Source organism: Manacus vitellinus, unplaced genomic scaffold (assembly GCF_001715985.3).
Source record: "Manacus vitellinus isolate BGI_N305 unplaced genomic scaffold, ASM171598v3 scaffold_13_pilon, whole genome shotgun sequence".
NCBI classification, from domain to species: domain Eukaryota; kingdom Metazoa; phylum Chordata; class Aves; order Passeriformes; family Pipridae; genus Manacus; species Manacus vitellinus.
Genome location: NW_021938999.1, coordinates 4371367 through 4391241, shown reverse-complemented (window position 1 = coordinate 4391241; position 19875 = coordinate 4371367). Strand labels below are relative to the sequence as shown.

At 37.4% G+C, this 19875-nt stretch overlaps 1 protein-coding gene and 1 long non-coding RNA gene across 2 annotated transcripts in view; one reads left to right on the top strand and one right to left on the bottom strand.

Annotated features, from left to right (window-relative positions):
- The window catches only part of IL17REL (interleukin 17 receptor E like), a 38818-nt gene that overhangs the window by 13094 nt on the left and 5849 nt on the right, over positions 1-19875 (bottom strand). Inside the window, exons 2-6 of the mRNA XM_025894636.1 lie at positions 9764-9791; positions 3966-4115; positions 3272-3381; positions 2332-2446; positions 799-843 (exon numbers count right to left, since the gene is read on the bottom strand). Coding sequence (XP_025750421.1) covers positions 799-843; positions 2332-2446; positions 3272-3381; positions 3966-4115; positions 9764-9791 — 448 coding nt within the window. The remainder of the gene's footprint in view (positions 1-798; positions 844-2331; positions 2447-3271; positions 3382-3965; positions 4116-9763; positions 9792-19875) is intronic.
- On the top strand, positions 10949-17464 carry LOC108638833. Its single transcript, XR_001920096.1, has 3 exons — positions 10949-11022; positions 12791-12828; positions 17371-17464. It is a non-coding gene; the product is annotated as an uncharacterized LOC108638833 (long non-coding RNA).

The window sequence follows — 19875 nt, the reverse complement described above, 5'->3', positions numbered from 1 at the left end:
AAATAAAATTCAAGCATGAAATTATCACATCTGTTTCTTTATTAATTTATTGTTTCTATTTTTTATTTATTTATAAAAGGTACAACACGTATTTCATAACTTCATGGAGATGAAATTCAACATCTATAAATTCTTACCTAGGATGTTTGAAATTATTATTTTTATATCCTGATATTCCTCAAGTTATTCTTATTTTATGAGATACAATAACTTTCCTTCAATATTACTTAGTTTTAAAATAGCACTTGCAATACTGACAGGCCAAGACACCTACGTATTTTACTTCAAATTTAATAATTGTAATCTTACAAATACATGAAATATACACACTATTACTACTATAAAAGCTGATTAACCAAAGATTGTAATTTCATTACATAGAAAATATGTGCAACTGTGCTAGACAAATGCAGTATGTGGGGGGATTTTTTTTTTTTTATATTCATGGGTATGCCAAAATCAGGATAGCAGTTTGGTAAATTAATTTCAATCTATTTATGAGATATTTCAATAGACAAAATATAAAACCAGCAATCCAAAGTACACAGAAAGGACACAAATCTATTTCCAAAAGTTTAAGTAGTAAATAGGTTGTAAATATCTTTATCTGCTACCTAGCATTTCCAAGTCAACACAGAGAAAATAATTTTCCAGGACATGACCTATCAACTACATGGTAATTAGAAGTAGTGATAGTTGGAAATACATTTTTCGCCTGCTTATTCATGTATGAAAAAATATCATGGTGTAGGTCATCAGAAGTATCTCACAGCTCTAAGTTGTATAGAATCAGCTCACCCAAACAAGCTGGAATATATTTTCCCACATCACTGTTCCTGCAATCTGCAAAATAAAAGCCAGAATTTTATTAAGTGCTGCTTAATTCATATAATTCTGTAAATAAACTCTCAAATTATCCAACAGCTTCTCATTAGGAAACTTATCTCTTATCCCCCTTTTTAAAGGCAGATTTACATCTGCTTCTAGATAAACAGCAAAAAAGAAAAGTACTCTTCCCACACACAGTGATTGTATCACGATATGCCTTAAGGAACTATCTCCCCAGTGTGGAGTTTCTACTGGAATGTTTAAGGCATCAGTCTAAGATATAACACTGCACCTCTTCACCTAGTACCTTACAACTGTGCATTTTTGCCATTCTGATTCCAAGTTTAGAAAGAAACACCTTATCTAGCTCGCAGGGAACTTACCAGAATTAGAATCCAGGCAATGCTTTCAGAACTAACATCTGATATTTGTATCTCCAAAACTTAACTTAAGAACACTAAATCAGCTTTTGTTGTGCTGCCTACTGTTTTCACCTCTCCTTGCATAACTCAGTATTAGAGCAAGTCCTTTGCTCTCATTTCCCCACAAAATGCTTTTTCACAGAGAAATATTTCCTGTTTTCATTTGTTGACTCACCATTGTAAAATGTCTTAAAACTGGGCTGTATAAAACTTTATTTTCCCTCCTCTTTATTCACAAAGTACATATATGCTTCAATAGTGAACCAGGATTTATCAAGAAAATGAAAGGCTTTTCAAGCACAAAAAGGCTTTACTTCAATGAAAGTGTGGAACTGTATGTAAGGGATGACATTTTACCAAGGGGCAAGGGCAAGAGTCCCCCCACTCATGTGCTCTGGAGATGGGAAGGTGGGACAAACCCAGGCACTGGATCGAACAAGGGTTCTCATGTCATTTTTTGCACTTACCTCCACTGACCACACTGTATCTTGGTTGGACCACAGTGCTGAATATATTTTTGTATGCACATGGCATAATTTGTAAAAAATTTGTAGGCACTTTACCCCAAAAACATGGAAATTTGCTACCTTATCATTTCCAGTAATGTGTCACCAGGCAATAGAACAACTAGTTAACGAAAGTAAAAGTCAATTTCTATAGGCTTTCCTATTAAGCTTTCCTTGTCCTCTGAAACCACCCATGGCCTAACCATGCAGAGAAGCAGAGGCTCCATCTTAGGATAGAGAGCACACAGGGCTGAACCCAAGGGCAGAGAAAGAGCGTGTCCATCACAAGGAGGCCAGCTGAGACAAATGCATAGCGTTGTTCGGTTTTCCATATACTTTTAGATATAAACTCTGTGTTTCATAGCAAGTTGAGACCTTTCCTTGCACACAAAAAGAAAATCACTGAAATGTAGACTAAGACTGGTCCTGGCATACATGTTCTACCATCAGTTATGTCAGTGTATCCCAGAACCATGGTTTGGACTTGCTTTTGCCTTTGTGTTTTTTGGTTCGTTTCGGTTTTTTCTTTGACAAGATGTTTCTTGAAAAACATCTGGTTTAAGATGTTTTCCTACCTTCAACATAGTATTCCTGACTCAGCTTGACTTCACAGTAATTTGGTACAGTTTTCATGGTCACATAGATGTGTTGTGCTACATTGACTTCAACACAATTGAATTGTACCTGTACCTGTTTAAAACATTTATAAAATCAAGTTCATGCATGACTTCCAGATACATAAAAACCATTGGTTAACAAGAGTTAAGCAAGCAATATTCTTTCTTCAGATTATTCATATTTACAAGCAGCATTAAGCAGTCTCAGATATTGTAGCATTAAGAATGCAAAAGAAACAGATACAGTTCAACAAAAGGGTTTCAGAGTATCGTCATTTCTAATCCAAGATGTTGCTATCTTCTTCACTTTTAGAAATCAAAATATCTACAAGATATCAAATAATACTAAAAGCATAGAAATACAGGTATTTAATGCTAACTGAACTTCAAAAGCAAAAAAATCTTTCATACTACCAAAAGCCCCAGCCTAGCCATTTTACAAGCACAAACACTTGCAGAATGGGGAAAAAATGTCTGTTTAAATATTTAATTAGAACTTCAGCAAATTTATTCACTCCAATAACAGTTTGTGAGACAGAAAGTAATTTAGGAGACAAAAGTTGAGGTCCAGTTATAGCAGGTCATTCCCTCACTGACAGCAGTAACTATTAAATTCCATATAGATTTTCATGTTGGATATACTCTAAAATTAGGCTTTGCATAGCCAGCTTCCTTTACCAAAAGGAAGAAGTACAAAAATGGTATGGAATTTAATTTATAGGATAAAAAAGGTCATTTTGTTTTGGAGTTTCATTTGACAATGCTGAAGTACACAGTTCATTGCATTTTTCCACAAAGTGAATAAGAGAAGAAAATAAGAGAGATACAAAGTATACTTCTTTCCAAAGGCCTGTAAACATTTAAATTAAAAACAACCCCTTAAAAAAAAGTCATCTACCTTCTTTCCATTAAGCATCTTGCTTTTTTTCCTAGTGAATCTCACATTTGTGCACTGAGACTGTTGTGTGTCCAGTGAAAGAGAACATATTTCCAGTCCACGGATATTTTCTGAAATGAGTTAGGAACAGATTGCAAAAATATAATTTAAGCATCTCTAAGAAATACAAAAAATAAATTAAAATATACCATATCGTAAGCTTTCCTTTGAAGTGAAAGGCACACATTTTTTATATGTGTTAAAACAGGGACATTATAGATAACACACACATGAGGGTAGGAGCAATGATTTGACACTGGTTGCTTTAAATTAAAGCTTTAATTATGCAAATTTTAAAAATGAACCTATTAGCTCTGAGTGAAGCAACTAGGAAATATCTAAACAGTAACACAAGCATATGAATGGCAGGGTGTTAGTAAAAATAGACTATGCACAAAAAGTTTGTGTGCTTTCATTTCATTTTAGTGCAGAACTGTAACTTCAGATGTATAAACTGTTTCTCCGTCTGTTGGGGCAGTAACCCATGTCTGAGTTGCCAAAGACCAAATTAGTGTGTGTATGTGTGTGTATGCATTCAGAGCAAGAAAGAAAAGGGCATCAGTATGCTTGAGGCACTAGTAGAGGACAAGTTATGTGTATTATATTGGAAGTTAAAATTCATTTGTCACGGCTCAATAGGAAAGCTGATTCCTACCATCCAGACTCAGAGTTCCTTTAATGTTTAAATAAAGAGAGCATGGGCTTCCTTGGGCACATTTCATCACTGTTGATATCTTCATGCTTCTCAGTACCATAGAAGATAAAGATGCAGGAGCATCACGGCAGAAGCTGTTAAAAATGCCACCTGCAAATGCAAGCATAAGAACAGAGAAACCTTATTGCACACAGGATATCTGGGTGAGACAAAGAACCACAGGTGGAGCTCCAGCTCTCCTGAAATCAGTAGGGGAGCCACCACTGATTTTGCAAAAGCCAATACTTTACCTAAGACTTTCACATGGCTAACTTAGCTAGTTGGCTTCACTAGCAATGCAGGAGGTTGGAAAGAACTACAGTACAGATGAGGTTTGATAATAATTTTCTGGGCTTAGGGAAGTGTTAACCCACAAGAGGCAGCAATCAGACTTCTAACAGTTAAGTAAAGCAGAACACATCTAGACTAATACTGTTTTTAAATAATCAGATCTGCTGGATCATGGCTAAACTAATAGTTTATTTAAACATTTTTCAAAACCATTACCTGTATATTGCAAGCACTCTCATATCTTTTAGGATTTAATTTTAGGATTTTCTGATGGTCCCAATTGCTGTTAAAATATCACTTTCACGCAAGAGGGCACCATTGCATTCCTAGTCATGGAAAAATCCCTTACACCTACGGGATTTCCTTCTGCTTTAGACCAAAACAGCAAGAGCGGAATTAATATTATCCAGGACTTCTTCAAGGCACAGAACACAGTAATCAGTAGGCACAAAACACAGCTATGTCTCATCTTATTTCCCTATGGAAATTTAGTCATTCCAAAGCCTTAGAACATCAGTTTGCAGAGCCACCATCTTTTTCTGTGTAAAAGAAAAAGGCCCCATCATTTTGCCATATTTCATCTCTTTCTGCTTCTCTGACTGCCCTGCACAGAAATCAGTTATTTATTTATGAATTTAGGTTGGTACAGTGGATTTAATCCTCAATGCATTCCTTGGGCTTCTCTACTTCACTTCCATTATTTGTAGTCCCAAAAATTACGAGTTCAAGAAGCTATCATAATAAATAGCCAGGGAATTAGGGTGTTTTCCTTGGCTTTGCAGTATGCAATGCAGCACACATCTTTTTAGCTGTAACTACATCAGAGCAATTTTTTAAAATGTTTCTTAACCTTCTCACTTCAGTACATAGCATGAAATTTAAAAACCACCCAAGTAAAACAAAGCATTTTACTGCACATTCTTATCCCCTGGCAAGAGTATAGAAGAAGAAAAAAAATTGATTCATATTAATCATACTGCTTAACGTGCTCCTAGAAGGAGTTCAAATAGTATGGCAAAGAGAAAAGTTTGAAACAGCAGTGCCACAATACTGTTCTTGCCATAAAATTCAGGATAACACTCTTAATGAAAATCATCAGGAGAGGGTGCATCCTTCAATGTCTAACCAAGAACTGTAGTAAAGGGTGGATGCCCATTGACTCACAAGGAAGGCACATCCACAGTTCTCACAGAGGAAAGGTAGGATATGGGGGAGGAGGAGGGACAAAGCTTATCCTTACTTATCCCTCCAACCCATCCAAAGAAGAAAAGTGTCCAGTTGCAGCTGAAGCCCATTGTCAAGGATCAGATACCAATACTGCAGGACATGAAGACAGATTGACATAATTGTGGCACCTTGGCTTGAATCTGTCAGGCTTTAAGTGCCCTCACACTTGGTATCAGGAGAAATAAGTCCTGCATGATACATATCAAAAGTCAGAAAAGACAAACACTTCATACCCGAATCTCCACTCCATTATCCTGGTTTCGTGACATTAAGCATATTTTGGAGGGAAGATGATATGCTGATATGAACCAAGTAGAAGAGAATGGGAAAACAAGGACACTTCACTTCACCTGGCCATAGGTCAATTATTCAAAGAAATATTGGCAACTAGAGAAGACAAGTTATGCAAACCAAAGACAAAACACAGATCACTCAAAATATATGAATAAGGCTTTAAGAGCAGTGGACTACATTGACATTTGAAGAATTTATAAACATTTCCACAGAGTTAAGACAGCTCTAAGAAGAACAGTGCACAGCAGCCAGATGTGAATACTATATTACATGTTCCAAGAATAGGCCGTGTAATAATCCTGAAGGTATCTCAGGATGGAAAGTTATTGTACAACACCCACAATTAATTGGGAGGTTATTATATTGCAGAACTACCTGATAACTGTTACTAATAATGGGATAGGTGAGGATTAGTTTTAGCTCTGTCTCTTTGCTCAAAAAGATAGTTTCTTGACTGAATCATAAGACGTGCAGTTGTAGATACCCAGTGGTATGCAGGAGCAACAGTCTCTGCTTAATTCCTTGGTCGTTGGTGTAAATTTCTTGATCCAGGCCTATAATCTTGCCCATTCCTATGTTTGTGTAGAAATGATTTAAGGGAAAAGCATTGTACACGTGTGTGTGTGTACATATGTATATGTGTATATGTATATGCATATATATATTTATATACAGTCAAAGCTGAGAGTTGTTTACAAAGTATTCTTTTTGGGTGCATTTGACCATATTATTTGACCGTATTATTTTTTGGGGAGACTGTCATGACTTAATTGAATTTGGTCCATAGTTATTACTGCCTGAGGCATGGTATCATCAGATGTCACAGGGTTGGTAATATCTCAGGAGAATTCCAAGTCAACCTAGGTGCATTGCTGACATGGGATCAGCACCCTTAGATGCACAAACACAGATTTAGGGACTACTGTCCTTCTGTCAGCAGAGACACTATTCTCCGTGATCACAGTTTCCAGCTTCAAACTGAGAACAAATATGTAATACACTGGATGAAATGAAATTACGTTTCCACTTTTGATTTTTCCCATTCATTTCATGATACATTTTGAGAATCGCAAAAAATTCTGCAAAACTCATTAATAATAATTTGAATGGATCATATCATGTATGAGGATATTAGCTTTGGATCAAAATAAATATGTGATTTAAGAAGACCTGACACAAAATTATTTTCATTGTATAAATCATCACAGGATGAGACTCATTTCTGACTAATTTGTCAGTAAACTCTTACTTTATCATCTTTTAATCCCCCCTTAAGATATCTTCTTCTGGAACACATCTCATTTTCCTTTTTGCAGAAGTAGCTTTATCTATACCCCAGAAGACTTAAAGATACATTTTGCTACACGAACCATCTGCTGAGTAAATCTTGCCTAAATTTTGTGTTTATGAATGATAGCTGTAATTAGCCCTACATGAGAGAGGGATTGTTGCTTAATAAAAGGTTCCTTAATTATGAGCACACATAAGCCCAGGCATAAAGAAACCAAGGCTTATTATTCATCATGTAGACACTTTCCTTGTATTTTTGCCATCAGCTCAACCACAGGAGATTATTTTTTTTTAATCTGATGATGCAGCAATCAACCCAGAACTGTCATGACAGCAAATCACACCTTATGTACAGCTGGATAATAGAAGCCAGAGCTGAGCAATGAACACGCAATAGAAATTATTAGATGGATAATTTGAAGCCTCAGGCAAGAAGATGAAATAGGAGAGCAGGTTAAAAAAAAAAAAAGTAGAGAAAACCTATTAATAACAAGCCTGGGCCAACACCCAATGGAAAATCCTAACTGTTTTTTTGTCTTATATGTCTTACAAGAATTGTAAGAATCTGAACTACTTATGATACTGACAGTGCTAAATCTATGAGCATATCTAAAGCACACTAGAATTGCTTCACTGGCATATCATTCCATGACTATAAATTACAGTAGTATTTCAAACCTATTTGCATATGATTTATCATAGTATCTGCTGCATCTGTTCATTAGGATTATTCAACACAATTCATAAACAAAGTAGATATGTTCCAAGATAACCACATGGTGCACTTCAGTTAATAAATACCAAAATTTGCTACTTGAAAGTACTTATGGCAATTATGAAATTGATTAAATTTCGACTGACAGCCTCTCTTTCACAATGGATTGCAATGCACAGTAAATTAAAGGGGTTTCACAGTTGTATGTTCAGAAAATATTTCAGACTTTCAAGGATACTGAATAACCTGCTGATATACTGTGCCAAATATATTCTCTAAAAATGTAAGGCCTTTTTAAAATTATCAATATTTTTGTAGCAATGTCAGGATATACTACAGTGAATTTCAAATACTACAGTAGCTCTTATGTACTACCAATAGTCTAGAAGATCATGAGGAAGAAGGCAGTCAAAGCTATGTTGCCAAATACTACTGGGCTGGTGGTTGCAAATTCTGGGAAATAAAGTCACCTTTTTGTTGCAGCTAAAAGAAATGACTACTGCAAAGGTCCTCTACTATACATCTAAGGTCTTTCAAGGTAATTTTACCTTGAATAATAAATAATAAAAAGAATTTATAATAAATAGAAAAGGAAGTAGGGAAAGGACTATACACCCACTGTTGCACAAGTGAATTAGAATGAAGACAAAAAAATGTTTTTTCACCACCTCTGTAAGGCTGAGTCATCCTACATGTTACTTGTGTTAAAGACAACTGATAAGTCATTTTCAGGTAACACTGAAAAACCTACAACCAGCTGCATGCACATCATCTTGAAGGATAAGGATCTTTAGTTTACAAACCCTTCAGTGCCCAAAATCTATATCCAATTAAGAGAGAAACATCTCACTTATGCTTATGTGCTTCATCTGCATGTCCCTGCATTAGGGGTTGGACCAGATGACCTCCAGAGGTCCCTTCCAAATTCAGCCAAACTGTGACTGTGACTTGAGCAATTCTTGCAGTCAACAGAGAGGGGCAATCCCGCTCACCTCCCTCCCAGCACATAAATCACCTTGTCCTAAAAAGGACAGAATGAATCATCACCTCATGGTACCTATGAGTCTCCACTATCTAGATCTGCATTTGTGTAATATCCAACACAGATTTTAACTCATAACCAACAGATTTACAGGTGTCCTTCCCTTTGAGATCAGGGTTGGAGGGTTCGGTATCCTCAGACTATACTGCTCAAGGACATTAAGGCATGCTTCAGCTAGCAGAGCAAGGCTCAACACCCCTGTTTCTTCTACTACCTTCCACGTAGTTTGTGTAACTGTAGCTCAGATGTCTAATCCTAACAAGATTCATTCACAATCCTTGAACCAGCCACGAAAGGTTCACTCTGCTCAGCAGTAGAAGACTAAAGACTTTTTCAGGTGGAATTTTTAATCTCACATGCCTGTGGCTCAGCATCACATCTTCTCCCTGTCTATGCTCTGTGCCACATGGATTCAGGAAAGGCACTGTGGAGACAGGCAGTGCTCAGAGTTGTGCCTCCAGCTAGGACTGTCCTCTCAGGGAGAACTATGACTGTCCTCTCAAGGGGGACTGCCTGCAAGGTAGCTGCCTCATACTTCCCTGCAAATGACTGTGTGCACTGGAGAAGTGATTGCTGGAGGCTTCAGAGTTCAGGTAGTGCAAGACCCTGTATTATTATTGTAGGCAATAATAGTAATAATAAGTAGAAGCAATAAAAACATGTAGAATGACTAAAAAAACTCTCTCAATGACCATTTGTGGTAAGGCAAATTATAAAACTAATCATTACTAATCTATTGTTTATCAAAACCTACCGATTTCCAATGTTTTGTACAAGAAAACTGGTGGTAAATACCCTGTCATGACAGTGATGTTATGTCACTACAATGGTGGATTTATTATCTTTAATAAATTATCTTTAAAAAAATAATAATAAAAAATGTGAATGGCATATACTCACCAGAAGGTTTGCTTTTACAATGAATCCCCTGTAAACAGAAACAAAATATTGTAAAAGCTAGTAATAAAAATAAATATTGCTTCACCATTGCACACAAATAGAAATATATCTTAAACAGGTAATCATATTCATATTTCATAATAGAAATAATTTTCAAGGTTAAAAAAAGGTTTTCAAATACAGTGAAAATGCATATCACTACTGCATATGGCAGCCTTATATGTATGGGGACACAAGATCAGCATTATCCTCATTTTCATGTATTCCTACTGAGGTGTGTAATTGTTCTAACAAGTATAACAGTTCCATCAAATACAGACAGCATTTTATCAGGTACTCTCATTCCCACTGACCAATAGCTTATGTATTGTTTCATTAAACTTTACAATGGATTGCTTCATACCAGAGCAAAGGAACTCAGCAATTTTTTAATGGAAGATATTTAGAACATTATTGAATATTATATGATTTCTAGAAGATCTCACTAGAAAGAAATTATTATGGTGATTGCAAATGAAGTTTAGAAATAAGACTTGCCTTTTTATTTCTGAAATCTGGCTCAGAAGCCTGAAAATAAAATTACTCAGGCACAGTACTTATCGTGTTGAAGTGGGAAAGTGTCTTTGTAAGAGGCAAAGTGAACCTGGCACTGAGATTTTAACAAGCTTCCAGCTGTCTTTGGGACAGACTACATTCATTTTCCCAGTAAAATAAACATTTAACCACACAGTAAAATTCTGTACAAAAATAACAAATCTTATTTTGACTGCTATGCATGACATTCTAAAGAAAGGCTATTGCTTAGCCTGAAAATACTGTTTCCTGCTGTTCTGGAATTCAAGTTTCTGGCATAGCCCTTATACCAGTATTCTTTTGGATACAGAATATATGTCCCCATTTTCTTTCCTTTAAAAGCAGTGTCCTATTGACAGGGACACTTTCATCACACTCACAAAAGGAGCAGGCACCACCTTGTCTCCTCTGCTCTCAAACACAACAGCAGCTCTCAGTCCTTTTAAAGCATTTTAAGATCTTTTTGACTAGCCAACAATCTGTAAGTTTTAGAGCCAGCAAAAGTCTTCTGGTGGACACTTTTAGAAGTTCTCAAATTGTATACCAACACAGAGGTTGCAGCCTGGGTAAGCATTAGCACATCACAGAAATGACTATTGCTTTGTGTTCCATGAGGCTTTCATCCACAGGGAATTCTGTCCTCCTCAGAAACACAGCTGTAGAGCAAAGCCTTATTACTGCTGCAGGTGAGAAATGGCAGCATGTTAGTTCCCCTGTGGAGCTGCCTAGGGTACCTGAGAGGTTTGTGTTCTGTCCTTCATCACTGCTTTTAACTGGAGCTAGATAAGCTCTTTTTTAAAGGTGGCCTTTAGAAAACCAGTTCCACTAACCTGTATTAATTCACATTCCTCTGTCCTTTTGGCTCTTTTATTTTTTAATAATCACTTCTAGAGGTAAATTGTCATCGTTTACAATTGGTAGTTTGTCACTATGACTCACAAAAGTGCAAATGCATAAAAGGTGGTATTTTATACCACATTTTATAATAAGACAGACATGGTCATATACTTTCATAGACTGAAGATTATAAAAGTTACTCATGACATTGTTAAAGATATTGCTTTGGCTGCTTCTACAGTATAATATATTGACACTCATAGAAGTAGGGTCTGTTGCAATAGGACAAGGGATAATGTTTTTAAAGTGAAAGAGTGTAAATGTAGATTGGACATAAGGAATAAAAATTTTATAATGAGGGTGGTGAAACACTGGCACAGGCTGTCCAGAGAGGGGGTGGATGATCCATCCCTGGAAATATTCAAGATCAGGTTGGATACAGCTCTGAGTAACCTGATCTAGTCGAAGATGTCCTTGGTCTTTGCTGAGGGGCTTGATTACATGACCTTTAAAGGTCCCTTCCAACCCAAATAATTCTGATTCTATAAAAGAAACCAAACTTGTTCTAAAACTGGGACACTTCTATTTCAATGATTTTTAAATTTCCTCAAATCCCCCTGAAGAACTAAAAACTGTAACTGGTAAGACCTAATTTCTACTCTAACATATCATCGAAATATTTGTTATTTATTGATTGCTTCTGCCCGTCATCCCACTCCTCCCACCACTGAAAAAAAGCTTCATTGGTAGTTTGCTGATTCTCCCTCTGCGCATTCATCAATAAAAAGAAGACTATAGCTTTCTGAATTATTCAGTGCAACACTAAACCAATAGAAGTGGAACATGCCAGCTCATACAAAACTACTGTAATTTTAACCGCTGTTTTAAAATCATAATTTTGAATTATTTCTCATCAAATCTTGCTGAAGTATGCTGAAGAAAAATTTGAATTCAGTCTCTTTACTTGAGGCTTTCCGTGGCCCTAGGGAATGGAATAGACAAATACACAAAATGACTACAAAAAATCAAGCGAGTGAGTTAGGGAGCTCACTTTCTTGGTGAGAAAACCTAACTGTTGGATCAACTACTTACTCAGCCATTACTTACTGGAAGAAATTAATCCCTAATGAGGCCAATAATTTAGCAAATTACTTCCGTATTTTTAACTTCCCATTTGGCAGCCAGACTATTGAAAATATTTTGGTTAAGTGGCTTAACAGACTTTCCAAGTGACAGTCAAAATTTCTAGAGTAACACCTTTAAAGTAACTTCTCTAACCATTCTAACAATTATAGGGCAAAAAAATCCATTAAAAAATTAAGATATCATTGAAGTAAATAACAAAAATCTCACAAAACTCAGAAGATTCAGCCTTTTGCCTAAATAAGGTCAGTGCTTTGGGGTCCCTGTTATGACACCTGAAAAATGGACATTCTATGTAAAAGTTACAAACATGGGGGGGGGGAAAACAGAACACCCACTTCTGTGAGGTTGTGGGATGATGCAGAAATCTTTTTATACCCTCTAGTTTATCCTAATTAATTACTGATTCTCAATATTGCTCAGAGGAATCCTATCATCTGAGATTTTGCATGTATTTTCTCATCTTTTTAACAGGAAAAAAAGAAACACATGCTTCAGTGACTTTTGTCCTGGTAGGTAGATATTTTGTCATTCTTGGACACTTGGTTTTGTTCTGGGTGAGGAGCTGTTGGGAATGTTTACATAAATAATCAAATATTTGCACAAACACTTGCCAGTTACAGCAACATTTGGTCACAGCCCAATTCCTTATTTTTTTATAAATGTTTCTTTTTATTGTACAATACCAGGGGGGTAGGGGTGGTATTTTCTTTTACAATCATTTTGCAAAATAGTCCAAAGAGACCATTTGTGTGAAAGAAGAACTCAAATGAATTAGCCAAGTTCCTCTCCCACTTTCTATATCTTTTGTTTTCAGGAATTTTCAGTGATGAGTACAATAGAAAAACATAACACACTAAAACCAGAATGGAAATTTTCTTCCCCTTTCACAAATCCCAAGGGCATCTTTTATGCAAAAATAAGATCCTGAACATGACAGTACACTTTACTCCTATACAGAGAGCATCTTTGATTCATATCGTCTTTGGCAAAGAGCCTAAGCAAAATATACTTACACAATGCACAAACAGTTAGGGATTTTCCTATTTCTCTAGGGTTTTCCCCATTTGTGGTATTACTCAACTCTAGCTAGAGGTTATCTGAACAGACACCACCAACGTGCAGTATTCTGAATAGAAGGTGTGGTGCCAATTTTTTAGCTAGCACAGCAACTTCTCAATCTAAGCCAATTGTAATATCCCATTGTTTTGCCTAACAACTGTAGAGAAGAAAGTGAGATCAGCGGAGGAAGACTTGTATTAGGGGGCACAGAGAGTGTTTTCATGAATTAATATTACCAAGGAAATGGAAAAAAGATCAGATCTGCTTCCCATCTCCTCTCATATCTCCAGGCACTGAATCAAGTGCAGAATTGTGGAAATTCTTCCCTGGATGTTTTGTCACGCAGGAAAGAATCTGAGAAAAACTTGTTTTCATAGTCTACCTGTTAGCTCTGTTGTACGGCAGCCCTTCCACAACTCTGTAAGGAAGAGTACTATGCCTGAAAATGACTTAAAATGTATTCTTTAATTGGGACTAGGTTGTCAGACACTTAACATTCATTCATTAAGGTACCTACATTAAAGTCAGTGAATGTAGGTGAAGTTTTCCACCCTTTTAAGAGATCCTCAGTGGCAAAGCTATTACCTACATTTCTGCTTTAGGTTCAGCTGTCAGAGAGGACAGAGAGAAGGCAACATGATCATATTCTGATGTTTCCATCTATTCCAACAATTTCTTTTCTTTGACCACCATTCAAAGCAAGAATGTATGCATTCTTACAACATAGGAAAAGAGTGGTTTTGCAATAACTGATGCTCAAATTGTAGCCAAAAGGCTGATAAAGATGATTAATTTAATCACATAATTTTCTGAATTTCAATTGAGAGGATATGCTCTGCACAAATCCATCTTATTCTGCACACAAATAGGAAGGATGTCCCAGATCACTGAGTCTAGTCCCCGATAACCACAGATACCGTATCATCCAATCCCTTTCAAAAACTGGAGAAGTGTTATTCTAAAATCAGTCAGGCTTTCATGTGCACTGCTCTGATAGCCAAGGCTACTCCAGAAGCCCTACTGTCTGCCAGCACCAAATCTTTTAATTTCTAACATGAACACAACAATGGTTAGCTTGTATTGACTTCTGATCGTACTCATTATCTTTTCACTTAAGTAGATGCTTTCCACCCTGGAATTTACTTTTCACTTATCTACAACCAGTAATAAACTGGTTTCTCCGCCTTTTCTGAGACTGTAAAAGTCAAGCTCTTTTATTCTAATCAACCATGCTTTCCTTCTTACCATCACCCCTCTCAGCAGCTATTTCTACTTTAAAGTATCTGTCCAAATGGAGTGACCAGAACCACGCACAGTTCTGAAGAGAAAAGGGTTTATTGCTGCCTCTTAAAGTTGTAATAATCTTTGCCTTGGGTGGGAGCACCTCAAACATGCCATATCAGTACTTATCCTTCAACAGAGAGGGAGCTACTGTGTGTATAATCAATCAAGAGCAGCTTTCTTTTCCCAGTTCAGTTCAGGGAGGGAAGGGCCTACAGAACCTGGGCCATTAGAGTCTTCAACGATTTCTCATAGCCTTTAGTGAAAAACCTGACAATGAAAAGGTGATCTCGATCACCTCCATAAAGAAAAGGTCTGAGCAGTGGACAGCCACAGTGAAAAGTTATATGGATCTACACCTTTTCAGAACTTTGGATGGAAACAGAGAGGATTCAGAGCTTTATCATAAGCTCCACAGACTATAAATGAATTCCTTTCATAGATACATTCAGCCCCATAAACTATCTAGAGAGAACTTCACAAAGGGAAACGAGTGAGTATACTTTAGCTTTTTCCAGAGCTATTTTCACAGGGAAGGACTTAATGGCTTCGCACTTTACACATCATTGATGCTAGTGGGGATTGGAACTTTTCTCATTGTATTCTTAGAAAGCTCACAGCTGTATTTATCTCACCAAATGTAAGAAGAATTCTTGCAGTAAAAGAAAATTTTAGAATTTTCAGATACAGAGTTCTTTACAGTAGAAGAAAGCACAGTGATTCCTGTCCCACTAAATTATGGTCAAGTATTTATACATAAAAAAACCATGTTACTGGGTGAAAAGAAAAACTAATAGATCTCCAGAACACACTTGGCAATTGAATAAAACTGTGGTTATATTTACCGAGAACCAGAGGAATTGCAATGATTAATACACATAATATAAAAATTTAGAACTGTTAAAAATTCATAGTACTGCTAATACAGTGCCCTCAAAAGACCTTTTCTCAAAAGAAAAGTTTTGACATCATGTGTAATTACTCTCATTGCCAAGGTGAAACTATCTTACTAATGATACTTTTCTATTTTTGGCAAACGACAAGGTTTTTCTTCAACTTTTGCTGGCAATGTGTGATCAGATGTATGTGAGCAGCATGCAGTGGGACTAGCTAAACAGTCATAGATGGAAACGTTTGGACTGTTACCCATGCAGAAAGGAAATGGCACCTGAACTTATGGCAAAGCATTATTTTGAACTACTTTGAACTACTGTTTCTACAAAAGCACCTGAATGTTGCTAGATTTTTTTACAAAATGATAAAAGGAAAACATCTGAGTCATGCCTACACATTATCCAGCTCTAAGATTTTTCTCTGTGTGTTCCAAGCTGAACAAAACCCATCCCATCACATTAGTACAGTGCTGAACCTGAGAGGATAATTACTAGTGAGAAGTGGGATATCAACCTCAGGCTCAGTACAGTGCTAACGAGGTCACGCACTTTTTGGATGAGAGCTGGCTTGAGTCCAGCAGAGCAAGGTAATATCTGTCTGTGTTCCAGTCAGTATGTATTTCCTCCTGCACTGTATTGCTGCAGAGGAATCCCGTTCCTGTATTTTGACTGCATTGTCCATTATGTTATCAGGACTGCATGTGGCATATAACGTCTTCTGGCCATTGCAGTGGCTGCATGGCTGGATCCCTTCTAAAGAGCAGTATTGCTTTGAAGCTTTTCAACTGCAAAGAATATTCCCCCTTCCACTCTTTTTAAATTAATTTTATTTTATAATAATATGATACAAAAAGGACCTACATATAAACCACTTGATTTTAAATTTATTGGACCAAAGGGAGCTATGACAGTCTGAGCTAAAAGCTGCCTGTTCTATTGTATGCTTCAGCTCCAGGACTAGAAGCAGAATTTGCTTGAAGCTACTGCATGCACTAACGTCTTTCTTTTAGAAATAAAAAGAACCAAACAGAAAAAAAAACACAACCAAAATTTGTCAATCCTTTTTGATGTCATGTTTCCTAAAATATTAATACAAGTTGTTAAAAAACATAGTAGTGTACAATAGACACAGTAAAATTAAAATGTACTTTAAATGCCATACCCTCAGCTGGTATAAATCAGCACCATTTCATACACAGAGTGACAAAAATTTCAGATCACTCAGCTGCTTGAAAGGAGAACTAATCTGCCAAATCAGCACTTCTAGTCTAACAATAAGACATGGACACCCTGACACAGCATTAATTATTTCAATGACTGACTGGAGATCTCATACAGGGGATGACAAAATGGAATCAAAGAAATTTAGGGTGAAAGGGGTCTCTGGAGGTAGCCAAGTCCGGCCTCCTGCTAGAATCAGTACTAACACCAACATCAGATCAAGTCAGACAATATTTTGGCTGTTTCTTGAAAAACTGGAGGATGCAGATTCCACAAGCTCTCAAGACAACCATGAATATCCCATGCTTTGAAGTTAGGATGGAATGATGATCTTTATAGCACAGAAGAGGCTACAGGAAAAACTATCCCTCAACAACACTGACAGCACTGAGACTTGCAGTCTCAGAAGTGGCTGGAATCAGTGGGCAGCAAGATTGCCACAGAAAAGAAAAAAAGAGGGGGGGGGAAAGGGTAAGAATTTAAGTGAAGATTATGAGAAGAGACCCTCCAGCACAGAACTGCTCATTGGTGCTGAAGACAGTGGTTATTTCTTTTGGAAATGTATATTTTTATTTTGAAGATGTTTTTCTATTCCAGTTACTGTCTTCTCATATGACCTAACACTATTGCTCAGCAAAAAGAGGAAATACATTGCAGGCCTGGTTTACCAGCTCTCTGGCATACACAGAAAAGTCCTCACTGTTTTGCTCTAGGCAAGTATTCTTTTTATAAATGTTTAGAATCAGTCCCAGGAGCAGAACAGTGCTCAGCTTTACACGTGACATTTATAAAGGAAAAATGCCATGCTGCTCACATTCAGAAATTGTGGAAGACACTTTCCACTGATTTGAATGAACTTTTAATCAGATGCAAATGGGGATAAATTTTTTTGCCTATTGTGGTGGGTTGACCCTGGTGAGACACCAGGTGTCCACCAAAGGTCCTCTGTCACTGCCCTCCACAACTAGACAGGGGAGAGAAAATATAACAAAAGGTTCCTGGGTAGAGACAAGAAGAGATCACTCAGCAGTTACCATCATGGGCAAAACAGAGTCAGATTGGGGAAATTAGTTTCATTTATTGCCAATTAAAATCTAAGATAATGAGAAAATAGAAACCAAATCTTAAAACACCTTCCCCCTCCCCTCCTTTCTCCACAGGTCCAACTTCACTCCCAGTTTGTCTACCTACTTCCCCTCAGTAGTACAGGATAGCAAGGAATGGAGGCTGTGGTCAGTTCATCATACATTGTCTCTTCTGCTCCTTCCTCCTCAGAGGGAGGAGTCTTCATACTCTTCCTCCTTCCCCTGCTCCAGAATGGGGTCTCTCATACAGGAGACAAAACTCCATGAACTTCTCCAAGGTGAGTCCTTCCCACAGGCTGCAGTTTTTCTTTAACTGTTCCAGTGTGGGTCCCTTTTTTTTTTTAAGGGGGTCAGTTTCTCAGGAACAAACTGCTCTAGTGTGGGTCCCCCAGAGGGTCACAAGTCCTGCCAGCAAACCTGCTCCAGCAGGGGCTCCTCTGTCTGTGGGTCCATGGGTCGTGCCAGGAGCCTGCCCCAGAACAAAATTCCCACAGGATCCCAACTTCCTTCAGGCATCCACCTGCTTCATCAGGTGATAACAGAAATCTATTATTTCAGAGGCACTATTAATGATCCTTGTGGGTCCCTTCCAATTCAGTATATTCTGTGATCACTGATGGTCTTGACCTTGGCCAGTGGTGGGTCTGGCAGCTTCTCACAGAAGCTATCCCCCACCCCTGCTACCAAAACTTTGCAAACCCATCAAACCTATACAAACTTCAGCTTTGCCATAAGAAAAGGGTCACATAATTTCCAAGTAAGGAAATTTCTCTGTGAGGATTTTGCATTTTTACTGGTAGTGAAATAAAGCCAAAGTTTGCAGCCATTTTCAAAATTATTAAGTCAGCCAAATCTAAAAAAGAACTTAGGTACCTGGAACATAATTTAAGCAAACTGTGGTAGTCTCAGCGGAGTACCATGATCTACAATATCCAACCAATTGCTACCCAACCCTAGAGGCACCTAAGCTTATTAGATACCTCCCTTTCTGAACTCAAAGATCCCTGGATGCAAGTAGAACCAGAAACTGGAACTGTGGAAGAGTGGCTCTCAGTAGCTGCTCTACAGAGAGAACATCGAACTCCAGCTCATAACTCAGGTGCCTGGGCTCTAGAGAGTGGAGATCAGACTAACCCAATGCTTAACTTTTTCCCTTGTCTTAACTTGAGGCAGCACCATGCTGAGCATGCAGGTTTCTCATACTGCCCTGACAAGTCGCTAATGTTTTCTCACGATCTCCACTGAATCTGTATTTAATAACCTGCAACCATAAGAATGAAGCAGCATCACAAAATGGGTGAGTGTTGCAGACACTATCCTGACATGTTGGGGGCATAGGGACTTAAAAATGAACTTGCTAAGCCCAACTCTGCCAGCATGGATCACAAACTCATACTAAAATTTAGAATACCATAGCACACTTGACAATAATTTCTTATAACAATTTCAAGACTTTGGAGACCACATGTCAGGGTTGAGACTCCCTTCAAAGTAGGAGCACGTCTCTAGTTCTGGAGCTCCCAGTAAAATTATATTTTTCCCTCTTGTCCTTAAATAGAGGAAAATTCCAATCTAAATAATCCTGGAACTACCCCTGGTTATAGCTCTTCCTGATGAGAAATATTTTTAAATATTGACTTTGGTTTTATTCTATCCTTAGCTTGTTATGTTGTTGTGTAGGGGTATAAGGCCATACAAATGATCCTACAGGACATGCTAGAAGCCATGGAAGAGTGGTCTTAGATGGCAGTCCTGGGAGGCTACTGTATTCTTGCCTGGTGCCACAGTATCAGTTAAGGATCTGCTTCCGTTAAACACAATGCTAAAGATGCCTGACTGGCTCTAATAGTGTTTCTTGAGTTACAGAAATATTCTAGCCACAGCAAATGAGGAAAATTTTAGTACATGAAGATTTTTACAGTTATACTTAAATACATACTGCAGCTATTTGAAAATTTTTGAGAGAGAGGATTATTTCTTAACTATTCGTATTTGCATTATTGTGTCTGAAAGTCTG